General features: G+C 43.2%; 1 protein-coding gene across 2 annotated transcripts; it reads right to left on the bottom strand.

Moving 5' to 3' along the window:
* Positions 1-556: 556 nt before the first annotated feature.
* LOC147882681 (rop guanine nucleotide exchange factor 7-like) lies at positions 557-12359 on the bottom strand. Of its 2 annotated transcripts, XM_087400204.1 has the most exons (8): positions 11731-12359; positions 10925-11284; positions 2935-3051; positions 2678-2832; positions 2495-2569; positions 2118-2408; positions 1603-1968; positions 557-1459 (listed from the first exon to the last, which is right to left on the bottom strand). In XM_087400204.1, exons 1-8 carry the CDS (start codon positions 12023-12025, stop codon positions 983-985), a joined length of 2136 nt encoding a protein of 711 aa, XP_087256330.1. In that variant the 5' UTR covers positions 12026-12359; the 3' UTR covers positions 557-982. The 2 variants fall into 2 exon arrangements, with proteins under 2 accessions (XP_087256330.1, XP_087256331.1); XM_087400205.1 differs by lacking the exon at positions 2495-2569.
* Positions 12360-13561: the final 1202 nt, after the last annotated feature.

Raw genomic sequence — 13561 nt, 5'->3', positions numbered from 1 at the left:
ATCTGTACTTCACATCTTCTGGCACTATCCCCACACTTGTGATTTCCTCGCTCTCATCCGACAGAGGCTTCGAGCAAGATTTCCTACTGTTACATTTGGCAGGTTCTAGTTGTTTGGTTTTCATCCAGTTAGACAGGGTTTTGATGTGCACTACTGGACATTGTGGACTATGGATAGACAGAAATCATAGTCTTTGGTGATCCTACTTTTCCATCTTTTGTTTTTTTCAAACGATCTCTGCGGCAATCATTCTATGATTGCTTTCAAACTCGTTTGATTGGTCATGATGTATATCTAGCTTATACACTTAGATTTTTAGTTGAGTAGTAGTTACTCCACTTTGGAAGTAACTATGAATGTAATTATTTCACAACAATAAAATATTTCTTCTCACCAAAAAAAAAAAAAAAGTGTGTGAGAGAGAAAGAGAGTGTGTGTGTGTTTGCCCAACTTTCTAGGATAATACCTACACAATGGATAGAAACTTTTAAAACAGAACTTTTTCATCCACCAAGTGCCGGAAACAAGCTGCCACTGTCTATGTCTCTATTTACAATAGAAGAGCTCTTTGAAATTGCTACAAGATTTTCAGAGAAAAATAATCGAACACAGACAGCATTCATTTGGCCTTTAGCTGGTCCAAAATAATATTTATGAGCCCCAAAATGGGTGTGCAAGGATTCCACCTATATCTTTAGCATCCTGTAAACATTCTGCGAAGAATAAAGAATACTCTTGTGGGGGAAATCAAGGAATCTGGACCTTTTCTTCTGTTTTATAAAGCACTCAGGAGATCACTGGCAGCTAGAGGCTGACAAGTAGTAATGGGTCTTTGTTGTCATCAGTTCGAAAAAATAAGTCTGCTCAAAGATCACCGATGAGCAGACACCCAGCTCCCAGAGAGGCAGAAGCAAAAAGCAGGCACATCTCCGGCTTCACATTCCAGTTTCCTTTGATACATTGTTGCAGAAAGCATAAAGTTTTAGCGTAACAGTTCGCTCTTTTGGTCCCGCACAGCTTGAAAGAGTTGAGATTTGCTGCATTTCAAGGTTTCTGCAGGTAACCAAGCCTTGTTTTGTTGTCCTAAAGGAGGCTGCTTGTGTACTAGATTTTCATTGTTCTCAAAACCACAATAAAAAGAAAAGTAGTCGGATAGAACTTGAGCATTTTGATCTGAGTGAAACGGTGAGTTTGTAGTTCCCCGGGAACTGGGTGAAGGTGTAGGAGAGACACTTGGTGTTACAAACGGAGTTACAAAAGTAGTATTGAGAGAGAGATTCAGTGAAAAGCCTCGCTTGTGAGATGGAGCCATCCGAGTTTTCACAGCTGGTGGAGGTGGGGGCAATGCACGTTTGGTCATATCATCAACATACAGGACATCATCTATGCGAGCAATTATGTTAAACGCTAAGCTTTCCATCACGCGTGAATAGCTTTCGAGGATTGATTGCCCAACATCCTACACAGTGACAGCCCATAGAGTATGTCAGCTACTTCTAAAGAATTCCTAAGATGCCCACTATCTAAATTCTTTTTAATTTCAGCACCAAGTAGGGGAGAAAAACGATAATGTGGCATCATAGGTAATTTGATGAGAGTTACCCTGTTGTATTGGATCTTGGTCATGTCCAATAGGGATTGACGTAAGCCTGGAAATTTCTGCTTCAGGCAGAGCAGAAGGCTTTCTGCTCTTCCTGCAAGAAATTCTCTCCTCTCTGCATCCGACATAAAATCTTTCATGATGTCCCAAGAATTTTTGCCAGTCTGCCTTGGAACTCTCGATGACTTGGAGGTGTGCTTGGGATTCCGTTTGCGCCTCCACACATGGATTGCTGCTTCTAGGCGGTTGGCTAACTCCACGGCATTGTGTTCGGTTGACAAATCGAGTGTACACAGAAGGGCTTCTGAAAAGAAATATTCGGAAGTAATGTGCCTGTAGATGGTCTCCCCCAGGCTTGCCTTACCACTCTTTAGACAAAACCCACCAAAAAAGGGTCATTGTTCAGAATAAACGTTAGGACAACAAGAAACTCTTTAAAAAAGAGAAACCCTGTTCTAAATACTTTTGATGTGCTATCGTAGTTTTCATTAAAATGAAACATCTAGCAGTAGAATACCTTTGGCAACGCATCCCAATAAACAGTTGGAATTTCCATCTCGGATAGAACTTGGCTATTTATTGCCACAGCAGCCTTCAGTATCTGGCTTACACACTCTCTTTGATGCTGTAAACGTGTCTTCCCTTCTTCTGATAGACCATTTACCGAGACCTTAGGAGAGGGTAACCACCACTTTTCTTCCTGTCTTTGGAGAGAGGGACTCTGTATGCTAACTCCATCATCATCCGCAAGAACAATCCCCTGGTCAACATACCAGAATTCTGCTTCACTAAAGCTGTCCAAAAACTCCTGCAACAGCGAATGCAGTATCAAGGAAGGTTATAAAGATGCTACAGTCAAAAAAATTATAGATTATCTTAAAACGGTAGCTATACCAGAAGCATTGCATCCAACTTCCGCAGTGCAGGAAGATTAACGTGAAGATCAGACCGAGGCCTGCTGATCATCACCTGAAATACCCCGTAGCAAAATTTGAATTTTATCAATACAAATTAACATTAAAGAACTAACGAGTGTCTGATACAAAAGGAAAGATACACGAAAGAACAATTACCCACCTCAAAATTGCTGCCATCTGGGCATGTCTGCCAAGAAGGCACGAGTTCTACAATATGATCAGCAACAGAGAGTAACCACTCCAATTCTCTCCTCCACATGGTCTTGCGCTCAACAGCAAGAGGTTCAAGTCTCCAAAGCTCTCCAAAGACAGAAGCTGTAAAATTACAATATTCCTCAATGGTACCACTAACTTTGATCGTAAAAGACATAGAACTATCAAATCCATTTACAAAAAGAGTAAGCATATTTTCCTCACCGGAAAGATTTGTGATAGCATTGGAGATTGCAAGAGCTGTACAAGCTCCTTTTCCACCACCAGACATATCTTCACCAAGGAGTAACTTCACAAATCTTTCCTTCATCATCTCAATTTCTGGAACATGAAGTTTTATTTGTCAGAACAGGTTAATATGGCCTGTAAAATATATCACTGTTAGCACAAAGCTTTGCATACAGCTAGTTAAGCTGCAATTATCCAAAAATGGTAGTGTATATCACTCCTTAAGCCAACTTTTAAAAAAGGTGAACATAAAATCACTTCTTTTCTGCTATGAAAGTTTAAAAAAGGTCAAAAAAGACTAGTCCCTCTCCTCTGGCATTTGATAAAATTACTATGCCTACCATTTGAAAGTTCTTGCAAAGGTAAGAACAGTTTGTGGCATATGATGCTCAGAGAAGAATAGCGAAGTCCATTACACCTAAAGCCACTTCATTGATGGAGAGTTCATTGATGCAGAGATCTAGAAGCACCATGATCCCAAACTACAAGTATTATGGACAAGGTTGGAGAGCTTTCAGGATGTGCACATGGCAAGAGAGAGAGAGAGAGAGAGAGAGAGATCAAACTTATAAATACCAATTGCTATTTTACAAAGAGAAGCAGCGCACAATGTCATGCACTGTTTAGAAAATATTTCAGTCAATTGTGATTTGTGAAGTTTACTTTAAATATTGCCGGATGCATGTCATTAATCAGAGGGAATGGATGCCCATGTACTTCACCCTCTATGGATACGGGAACCAAGAGCTCAATGAGGTGGACTGTACACCTTGAGGGCATCCATAGAGATCCCGTTTTGCAGACAAACTGAGGATGAACTGTTCGACTAGAATCTCCATTGGGGACATACCAACAATATAGGCAGCACTGAGAGAGAATACAAGAGAATGGGAGCATATTCCCCTTGATTCTCACCATGTAAGGTCCTTGGAATGGTATCCAGGTTCTCCCTTCTGAGGGTTAAAAAACCACTCCATACTATATTCTTCACTTGTAGACTTGGAGTCAACTACAAGGGATGGAAAGAGTACACAGAAAACAGTGAAGAGCAAAGTTTTTCAAGATGAATGAAACAGACTGGAGGTGGACATTCTCTTAGAGACAGCCCTTTCAGATAAAATATGTCAGAGGCCTATTTGCATCATAGTTTCTTGGAATCATGGGAAAGGAATGTTAGAATTTAAGACCTATGGAGGCTCGTAGAAAGTAGAGGTACACATGACCAGAAAGAGTGGATGTTCACAAATAATGAAGCTATGGAGAATCAAACATGAGTGAGAGAGAAAGTCGACAGTGGACACAATGATCATATCTCTATTCATGAGAAGAGCCATTTAAATAGGCTTGGAGATACAAAGCGTCTTCTTCCTTCATGCATCACTCATGATGTCATGAGGGGGATCTAGATCCTAAATCTCCTCCATAATTATCTCCATCACCTAACCAAGCTTACACATCACCTATCACTTTATTGAGCATACTCTATCAAGGTTTGCCTTCCAACACCCCCCTCAAAGCAAAGATAGGGGCAGACATAAAATGGCATACTGTCCAAATGGCGGATTCTCGACAATTGGTGAATACTCAAAACAAAGAGTTTCACTACTCAAAGTCGGAATCAAAAGCCCAAAGAGTATGAGTCTCAAATCGATCACCCTCACAAAACAAAGAGAGGAGATCCTCACAAAGAGACTTTACCTCAAAAATGACAGTCTGTCCAACAAAGTGAAAGGAAAAACCAAAACACAACACCTTTGCTTAAGGCATTACAATCATTTAGGGGAAATATCCCGGGCAGAGAACCCATCAAACAAACATATTCAAAGCATATCTTCTTATTCTCCATGCAAGAGTGAAGCCAAATGCCTCCACAACCGTATTGAAACCTTCAAGGTGGTGGGTAACCATGGGCAAAGGATTGGATTGTTGGACACGATCAGTTCTGAAATAATCATTATCTCCAACACTTGCAATTTTTGGGACAGCGCTAGAGTCACCATCAGCGACAACTAAACCTTTGATATCCAACAAATGATGCAGCTTGTAGCCCATGATCACAAATATGTCACACCAGTAAGCAGAGAACTGCTTAAAGCTTTTTGAGCATGTTTTTCGAGAACGTCACCATAAAATAAGTAGACACGAACTTCCGATCAACATCTACCCAACCTTCGGATCAGCCTTGATGGCAGATATACTTGTGGATTTCGCTAACCAACAGTAACCTTTGGAGAGCAGCAGGAGCTCATGGACGATTAGCCATCAACGTTAAGTATCTTCTGAGCTGTTCTTCAGCGTTGGATAGTCAACAGCTTCGTGGAGCTTGAACAGCCACAGCAGTAAACCTCAAAAGGCAGCGCTGATTGTCGGAAGCTCTTGAAGGCGACGGTGAGTAGATCTTTACGTATCAAGAGCAGTAAATCGGAAGCAGAGACTTGTGATGGAGTAGAGGTAGCATGGATGCAAGCTGAGAGTGTGGAGAGGTAGAAGAGGAGCAGGAAAGAACACTGCTCTGATACCATGTTAGAATTTAAGACCTATGGAGGCTCGTAGAAAGTAGAGGTACACACGACCAGAAAGAGTGGATGTTCACAAATAATGAAGCTATGGAGGATCAAGCATGAGTGAGAGAGAAAGTCGACAGTGGACACAATGATCATATCTTTATTCATGAGAAGAGCCATTTAAATAGGCTTGGAGATACAAAGCGTCTTCTTCCTTCATGCATCACTCATGATGTCATGAGGGGGATCTAGATCCTAAATCTCCTCCATAATTATCTCCATCACCTAACCAAGCTTACACATCACCTATCACTTTATTGAGCATACTCTATCAAGGTTTGCCTTCCAACAAGGAACACCCACCCAAAATAAAACACTACCGTACTGTAGACAACATATAAATCCATCATGCAAGGCCAAATTATTTGCTGAGAGAGGGCTTCGAACGCAGCCATATTTCAGACATTGGACAACCATAGAGCATCCATCTAGACGGGATCACACCATTAGCAACATGTAGGTGTGCGATAGGATACCATAGGAGTAATGACTGTCTTCTCTGCAGTCAGGGAGCAGTGGAGACTGAGCAAGAGTTGAATGTCCTTTTAGAATGTGCACCCTACAGTAGGATCCCAAGAGCAGCCATGTGTCGCACAACACCTCATAGCCGAACAACAGCTCCCGGAACTACCAAAAGATCCTAGGAGGGATATCCTACTATATATTCAACATAGATGTCTAAGGGACTATCATTAAACCCATTGGACCAAATGGCACACAGCGCTTACATGGACTGTAGCCCTCTTAGCCCCAATTAATCAACTGCTACGATGTGCTCCCAATTACCACGAGGGGTGGAAGGCCATATGCCTCCCCAATATCCCCCCTTGGCCTGAACATCAACCCTGTCACAGACAGCCATACAAGCTCACCAAAATGTGTGACTGGCAATTAGCCGCCACTTATGATCCTCTGTGAACTCGCACCACCAATAGTCACCACTGGATTCCCTCAATCAGCCACCTCAATCAATGCACATCATCATTGCACTGCCACAGGTCACCACCTCTGACAGCAACCACAATTAGAGTATCTGCCATGTGTTGGCTTGCAGGCAACCGGAAAGCAGCTCACAATCCACACAATTCACCTGAACAGCCACTCTAATACCACTGCATGACCCAAAGAGGAGCCACGTATCACTCAAGGTGAGCACCGGAGATAAGGATCACAACTGCTGCCCCATAGCCGTGCCAAAGCTGCAAGAGGTATATCCTAAGGAGGTCTCATCACCACTATATATCCAAGATTCCCTACAGGCTGGAACAAGCTCAGGCCAAGGAAACTGTGAGTGAAAGAGTAGACAGAGAGCAATCACCTCAACACTTGTATTGCAAAATGTGGGCAACTCTGTAAGAAAAACTACTACAATACTGTTAGATATTAGTGAGTAATGTTGGAATAAAACGTGCTAGGTGGTTGTGTAAACTAGCATTGTAGAATGGTGTTGCGAGTGTGGTGAGGTGTGATATAGTGATTCGGGCTACAGCAGCCCTGAACACCCTGCTGCCATCTGCCATCAACTCCTAGTCGTTCGCTGTCAATTGTCTTGGCAATCTCTCATCCATGTGATGTGAGTCATAGGTGTAGGTTTCTCCTCTGATCTGATTGCTATGCTAGTGGGTTCTCAAGATACAAGTGGCTCCAGCATATCCTTCTGTAGCAGCAGGCACACTTTTGTATCAAAGGATTTTTGCCAAGATAGATCTTGCTGAGCGCATAAACTGTACTCCTAGATGAGAGTATGCTGAAATCCCACAATATACCAAAAGACTTTTGGGTTGACACAATAAATACGGCTGCATACCTTCATAACTTAAGCTACGAAAGCCATACTAAGGCACAGCTTATGCTTGTATCCCTAATGCCAACAGAAAGAAACTGGATAATAAATCAGTTAAAGGTATATTTGTTGGCTATAATGATGATCACAAGGCCTACAGGATTTAGAATCTTGAAATTTTTTGGATTCCTAAAATCATCCCTAGCAGCGCTATGATCTTTGATGGAGGAGGAATTGGTGTACTTTACAACAACTTACAAGATACATTGTTGTATGCTATCACTGAGTGTCGTCAGCAGAGAAGGGAATGTTGGCAGCATACATAAGTAAACTTATTTGGGTTTTCTTTGCATGGTTTTTTTTGCCAAATCAGGGCTTTTGTACTTCTTTTTTGTTCCAGGATTCTTGTTCTAAGGGGAAAGAAATCTCTGAAGTGGAAGCATACATAGGTACTCGTCCTTGTGCACATATCTTGGACCCTTGTTCTGTACATATCGTGATGCTCAAGCAAAGGCCATGATTGCTCTTTCAGTCAATCCATCCATTGTACCTCACATACGATTCTGCAACTCTGCAACGACTGCATGGTGGTCCTCGAACCATGTTCCAAGCTCAGAATGAAGCACAAGTCATATACCTAGATGAATCCAGGAACATTCCCAAACTCATCCTCTAAAAACCACAACAAAGTGCAGTTTCAATCTCACGATAGTCACTCATAAGATTGAAAACCATAAACTCCATCACGCATAGCAGGGACTAGCTAGTATGACATCCCCACTGACGTCATCAGCGCCCAACAGTGGGTGTAGACCATAGTATAAAAGTATGCTCTCACACATACAAATCCACACACCCACATATACTTGAGCATCCATTTATACAAAGTCTTCGTACTGAGTTTCTGTCGGCACTCCGGAGGTGAAGGGCAAACTCAGCCATGACGAAGGCTAGCACTAAAGGAGAAGGCTAATCAAAAAGTAGTCCAAATCTCTTCATTCAAGCTACAACTACTTGTGAAGTCTAAACGATTTCATTTTAGTCTCTCCCAAACGAGCATCTAAATCTAAATCTAGCTGATAGGGCAACGCACTATTTAAGATAGAAAGAATTATTGCAATACCAACCTGATGCAGGAGCTGCACAACCTGTCCATGAACAAGGGTGATTCCATAGCAGATTGGTAATAGATCTAAAAGAACAATACAAATGAGGTAGTTGATAAAAGAAATGATTACCACTATTTCCTATTTCCTTTGAGGAGCCTGTTGGCTTACTTCTCCATGAGGAGCAGACAAGGAAGAACAAATCCAGAGGATATGCACTCAGAGTAGATCAAACCTACTTCTCCAATGACAAAAGAAACGGACTCGTTACAAGACAACTTCAAGAAGAAGAAAGGAAAGTGTCATTATTGCCAGAATCATGGGCACTACATCAGAAAGTATCAAAAGAGACTTGCCAAGCCAAAAGTGAATGACTTTGTAAACTCCACTACCATGGTGACAAGAAGCAGCAGCCAGAAGAACATAGTTTCCAAAAGCGGCATTTCGGACCTGTCGAAACAGAACGCCGTTTCAGGAAATGTGAAACGTCATTTCAGGCCTCCGTTTTTCTTGCCCTTACTTTCTTCTATGCAGCACCCACGTTTCCTTTTCCTGCCGCCTTCCGCCCATTTTCTGACCCCTCCCCACCCGCTCTCGTCAGGCATACATCGGCGTCTTCTTGGCCCAAAAAACAGGCTGTTGCAGCCTGTGTAAGCTCCGAAACAGCCCTAGAATTGGCTGTCTACCCTCGAGTTCTCCTCTTGCTACATACCAAAACCTAACCTAATCTACTGCCCCTATCACCAGTGTTTTCTGATTCCACTAATGCTATATGTATGTATAATATAAACTCAGTTTCCACCATTTCTTCTGGTGGTCGAAACTCCGAAACACCATTTCCTGCCGTGCTCCATATCACCATTTCTGAAACTCCTAGAAACTGTGCAGAAGAAAACGCAAAATTAGTCCCGGGTGAGTGGCTTTCTATCCACATTATCACTGTGGGGAGAATGTTAGGTGTTAGTGAGTAAAACATGCTAGGTGGTTGTGTAAACTAGCATTGTAGAGTGGTCTTGCGAGTGTTGTGAGTGTTGTGAAACAGTGATTGTGTGAGGGCCAGTGCACATGATCCATCTAATGCGAAGCTGGGGGTGCATTATGAAGACCCGCACAAAATTTGAGGAGGCAAGGTTGAAGCGCCCTTGGTGCTCTCAAATTTTGGGTGTCGATTTGAGCACCAATGCGCCATTCCTTTCACAGCAATAATATTCTGCCATCTGGCGCTGTATTGGGGCAGAGGTCCCTGCAAGTACTCAGACCTCCCTTTCGACCAAGTCAGAGGTGGATTAAATGCTTCAATCATGTTGGGTGTTTCAGCGTGTGAACCAAATCGTCTTTTCGTCCTGATTGCACATTTCCTTCTCATGTGCACTGGCCCTGAGAGTCATAATGTGATCGATTGGGATAGGGAGATGTTTGATGTAGGCAGTGATGTAGATGTGATGATCTAAGCAATGAGATGTTCTACACCTTGCACAGCTATATAAGGCTAATGCCACACAACTATTCTCATTTTCCCTTAATCTTGGTCTGCTACTGGTTGCAGTCTTGCCTCTCACGCATCCCTCAGCTCTCCTTTCTTCCTATAAATAGTCCATCAATATTTTGTTTTAGATCAATTAAATGAATGCAATGCAAGAAAAAACCTTCCATAGGGATAAGTTACAGAGGACAATTGCTGCCAATCCTGGTCTTAACCTGTTCTCTAGCCTGCTTCCGACAATGGCACATCTACTACTAAGCAGCTCGGTACGGCATGATAGCAGGGATGCTATTCTGGGCATGCTCAATTGTGCCACATGTGTCTCCCTAAACAAACCCAAGTATGCATGCCATACAGCAAAAGTAAATGCACAAGATAAGAGACATTTGAAACTCTCATTCCATTGCAGCAAGCAGAAACTATATATAAGATCAAACGTTCACGAAAATAAAATTTCCCCCGTCCTAAATCACAAAGGAATGCCAGCCTCCGGTAAACCTCTTTAAAGAGCATAAGGAACAACAGAATATCCCTCATCTTCTGGGAAAGCAGGCACCTCATGGCAAAATAATTGACAACCCCAAACCTCTACGGCAATAGGCAATATCCAAGTTAAGAAAGAAAAGCTTTTTTAAATTAACAATTCGCCAACTACCAGAGAGAATTTCTATCAAGATGTCAGCTAAATATCCCCTTCAATGAATACCACTTCGCATTAAGAGCCAATCTTGGTCACGGAACACAATTTGTTGAGCACTGCAGACATAGACTAAGAAGAAAATATTTCAAAGAGCTACGAGTTGAATCAAGAATCGCTGAAAGACCCCAGGATCTTACTGTCTGTCACCAGAGGCATACATAAAGCAGAGGAAAGTTTTCATGAAACAAGGTATTGTCATAAGTAATCAACTAGAGACCACTCATGCATCACCAATAACTGTTCCCATTCGTTAAGTTGTAACTTCTTTCACTCCCGCATATTGGCAGCCCGACGTTCATTCAACATTCAAGATCAACATAGTAAGCTCACCAGATATCTCGCTTTCCTTTCTCTCCCTTTTTTCCTCCCAGACTGCACCATGTCTACGAAGATTGGACTTTGAAACAGTTGAACACGTCCCCGTCTGGCATTTCTCTAGTGTGTCAAGTGGGCATCTCAAAGGGGATGAACCATCAGTGCCCCTAGTACCATCTTCGCAATGGCCTTGTTCACTTGGGATACCTCCTGAGCTGAAACTTATAGCCTCTGAGCTGCATCTATCTACGCTGACGCTTGAACTCGCACCGTCAAAGCTGACCTGTTCAAACTGATAATCGAGCGCCTCTATGACAGACATGTCCGCTCTTGCAAGAGGGTTCACGTACATATCTTTCATACTAATGTCAGAACCTGCATACAATTTAGAGCCGTTTAGTATCTTGGAAAGATGGATCCCGCACAGAGAGCAATTTCGAAACACTATAACCGCGATATTCATCCAATTATGAGTTCAGACTGGAGGAGAACATTCAATGCAAAGTCACAACGCAATCTAACGCGACACTGCTAATTGAGCTATCGACAGCCACAAAGAGACCAAAAAAGGCAACAAACGTCTTCGCAACTAGGACTCCAAGAAACAAAAGAAGAAGCTCGATGGCCATCTCGTTAGGACGAGGAGTGGAGGAGGAAGATGAAAATGCCGAAGACTAAGAAGGACACGTTATGAAGGACGTACTCACAACGCTCGCAAGAGGTAATCAATAAAAGATCAATAGGATTGAAGCTGGAGGCTCACAAGCAGCAGAGAGACAGCAAAGCATGTAACTGCGACATTGAAAGCGTGTGGAACTTACAAAATGAAGCGCAACATCTGACAGGATCGTTCTTCGTTCGGATGTTGGCTGGGCTGAACCAGCCTTGATTGAAGGGGCGATGAAGAAGAGGAAGGGCAGCAGTGGTGCGGCTATGGCGTTTCTTGGTTGCGCAAAGCTTTCGTCTTCCCAGAAATCCACTTTGGCAAGTCAAACTTTTGAAAGCCTGCAGCGTCCAGTAGCTGAGAGCAGGAGAGCGTCGCACATAGCCTCTGCGGCATGACACAACCTGGAAGCAATTATCTTCGTCGTCGTCGCCAAGGCCCTTGCTATCCATAAGCCGAGCTAGCTGCTCGTTCAGATGGGCATCGTGGGCGTCTGGGTGCGGTTTCTCCTGAGCTTTGGCATTGTGATGAAGATGATTTTGTGAGCTGGGCTTGAGGTTTTACTAGCTATCCTAGCTTTGAGCTCTGCATTGAAGCCTCTTACTCCATCTCCATCCTCTGCAATGCAACTATGAGGATCAAGATTTGGTCATGGTGACTCTTGGGAGGCATAGCGAGCTTCGGAGAAGGGATGGCTATTCTCACATGCCGCGCAATTCCCGTAAGGACAAGGAAGTTGGCATTGCCGCTTCAATGAGAACGGCCTGCTGGAACGCTGTTTGAGCTATTTGCTGCAATGCCGTTGAGCTATTTGCGGAATGGACAAAGAGCACTCTGTTTTGCTGCAATGCCGTTGAGCTATTTGCGGAATGGACAAAGAGCACTCTGTTTTGGGAGGACGAGGAGCGGAATTTTTGTAGCTGAAGCTGCTGACAAACAGGAGCGGGGATGAAGAAGATGCTTGTGCAGAGAAAAAGAGTGTACGCAACCGTCAAAAAGGCGCAGTTTTTCGTTGTGAGCACTGAGCTGTGCCTGCAAGCGGTGTGCTAGGAGTGTAAAGAGACTAACCAGTTAATAAAAGAACCCATCGGGAGAACGAATGTTTTTGTCAGCAGGCAGCTGCAGCTGCAGAGTCCAGACTACAATGGCGTGTAAGGCTATTGAGAGAGTGAGAGATCACGAGACTGGGGGAAGGGTGAGGAGACAAGAACCCAGAAAGGAGCGAAAATGAGGTACAACTGTGGGACAGAAACGAGCAAGAAGCTCCAATCTCAGTGTATGTGTGTGTGTGTGAGAGAGAGAGAGCGCACTGTAGCTAAAATAAGCTGCAACTGAAATCAGCTGGAGCTTTAGCTGCAAGAAGGTGACAATACTATATGCAACTGTGCTACAGAGAGAGACAAAGAGAGAGAGAGAGAGAGAGAGGGAGAGTCTGTGACATGTGTGTGTTCAAGAGAGAGATCTCTCTGTAGTTGGAAGACTTCCCAGAACCAAAACAACAGAGAAACAAGATCGAGAGCTCTCTGTATTCTATAGCCCATCTGAGGGTGCAACTCTGCAGAATTGTAAAAGCTCAGACTCGCGACATGAAAGCTTTGATTGCCCAAATCTTGGATTTTTTCGAAAGACCCAAACTGGAACTTGGAAGTACTGTATGTTTTCTTCGATGTTCCCAAAACAGCCCACCAGACAGAGAGAGAAAGAGAGACAGAGAGAGAGAGAGAGAGAGAGACTACAGAGTGTCTGTGTGAGATTTCTCTAAAATGTGACTGTGTGTGTGTGACAGTGTGTGTGTGTGTGTGTGTGTGTGTGTGTTTTCTCCCTCTGTCACCAGACAAATTCTCGCAAAGTAGGTCTGTTCATCTCACATAATTGCCAGGACAAATGAAGTTGAGAAATTATAAGATCGAGCTAGACTCTAGAGAATGTTCACTTCATGGTCTCTCTCTTTCCTGCCAGCTTGCACTCACCATTAGACCATCAATTAG

Source organism: Dipteris shenzhenensis, chromosome 29 (assembly GCF_047967505.1).
Source record: "Dipteris shenzhenensis isolate YYH24624 ecotype China chromosome 29, Dip_SZ_1.0, whole genome shotgun sequence".
In the NCBI taxonomy this organism is placed as follows: Eukaryota; Viridiplantae; Streptophyta; class Polypodiopsida; order Gleicheniales; family Dipteridaceae; genus Dipteris; species Dipteris shenzhenensis.
Note: the sequence above shows the minus strand (reverse complement) of the source record. Positions and strands in the feature narration are given on the sequence as shown.

Coding starts and splice junctions, on each gene's coding strand:
- LOC147882681 (XM_087400204.1), bottom strand. CDS start 12,025: ATGGATAGCAAGGGCCTTGGCGACGACGACGAAGATAATTGCTTCCAG. Junction 2,833..2,934: donor TGCTATCACAAATCTTTCCG/GTGAGGAAAATA, acceptor GTAATTTTACAG/CTTCTGTCTTTGGAGAGCTT. Junction 2,409..2,494: donor AGTTGGATGCAATGCTTCTG/GTATAGCTACCG, acceptor TCGCTGTTGCAG/GAGTTTTTGGACAGCTTTAG.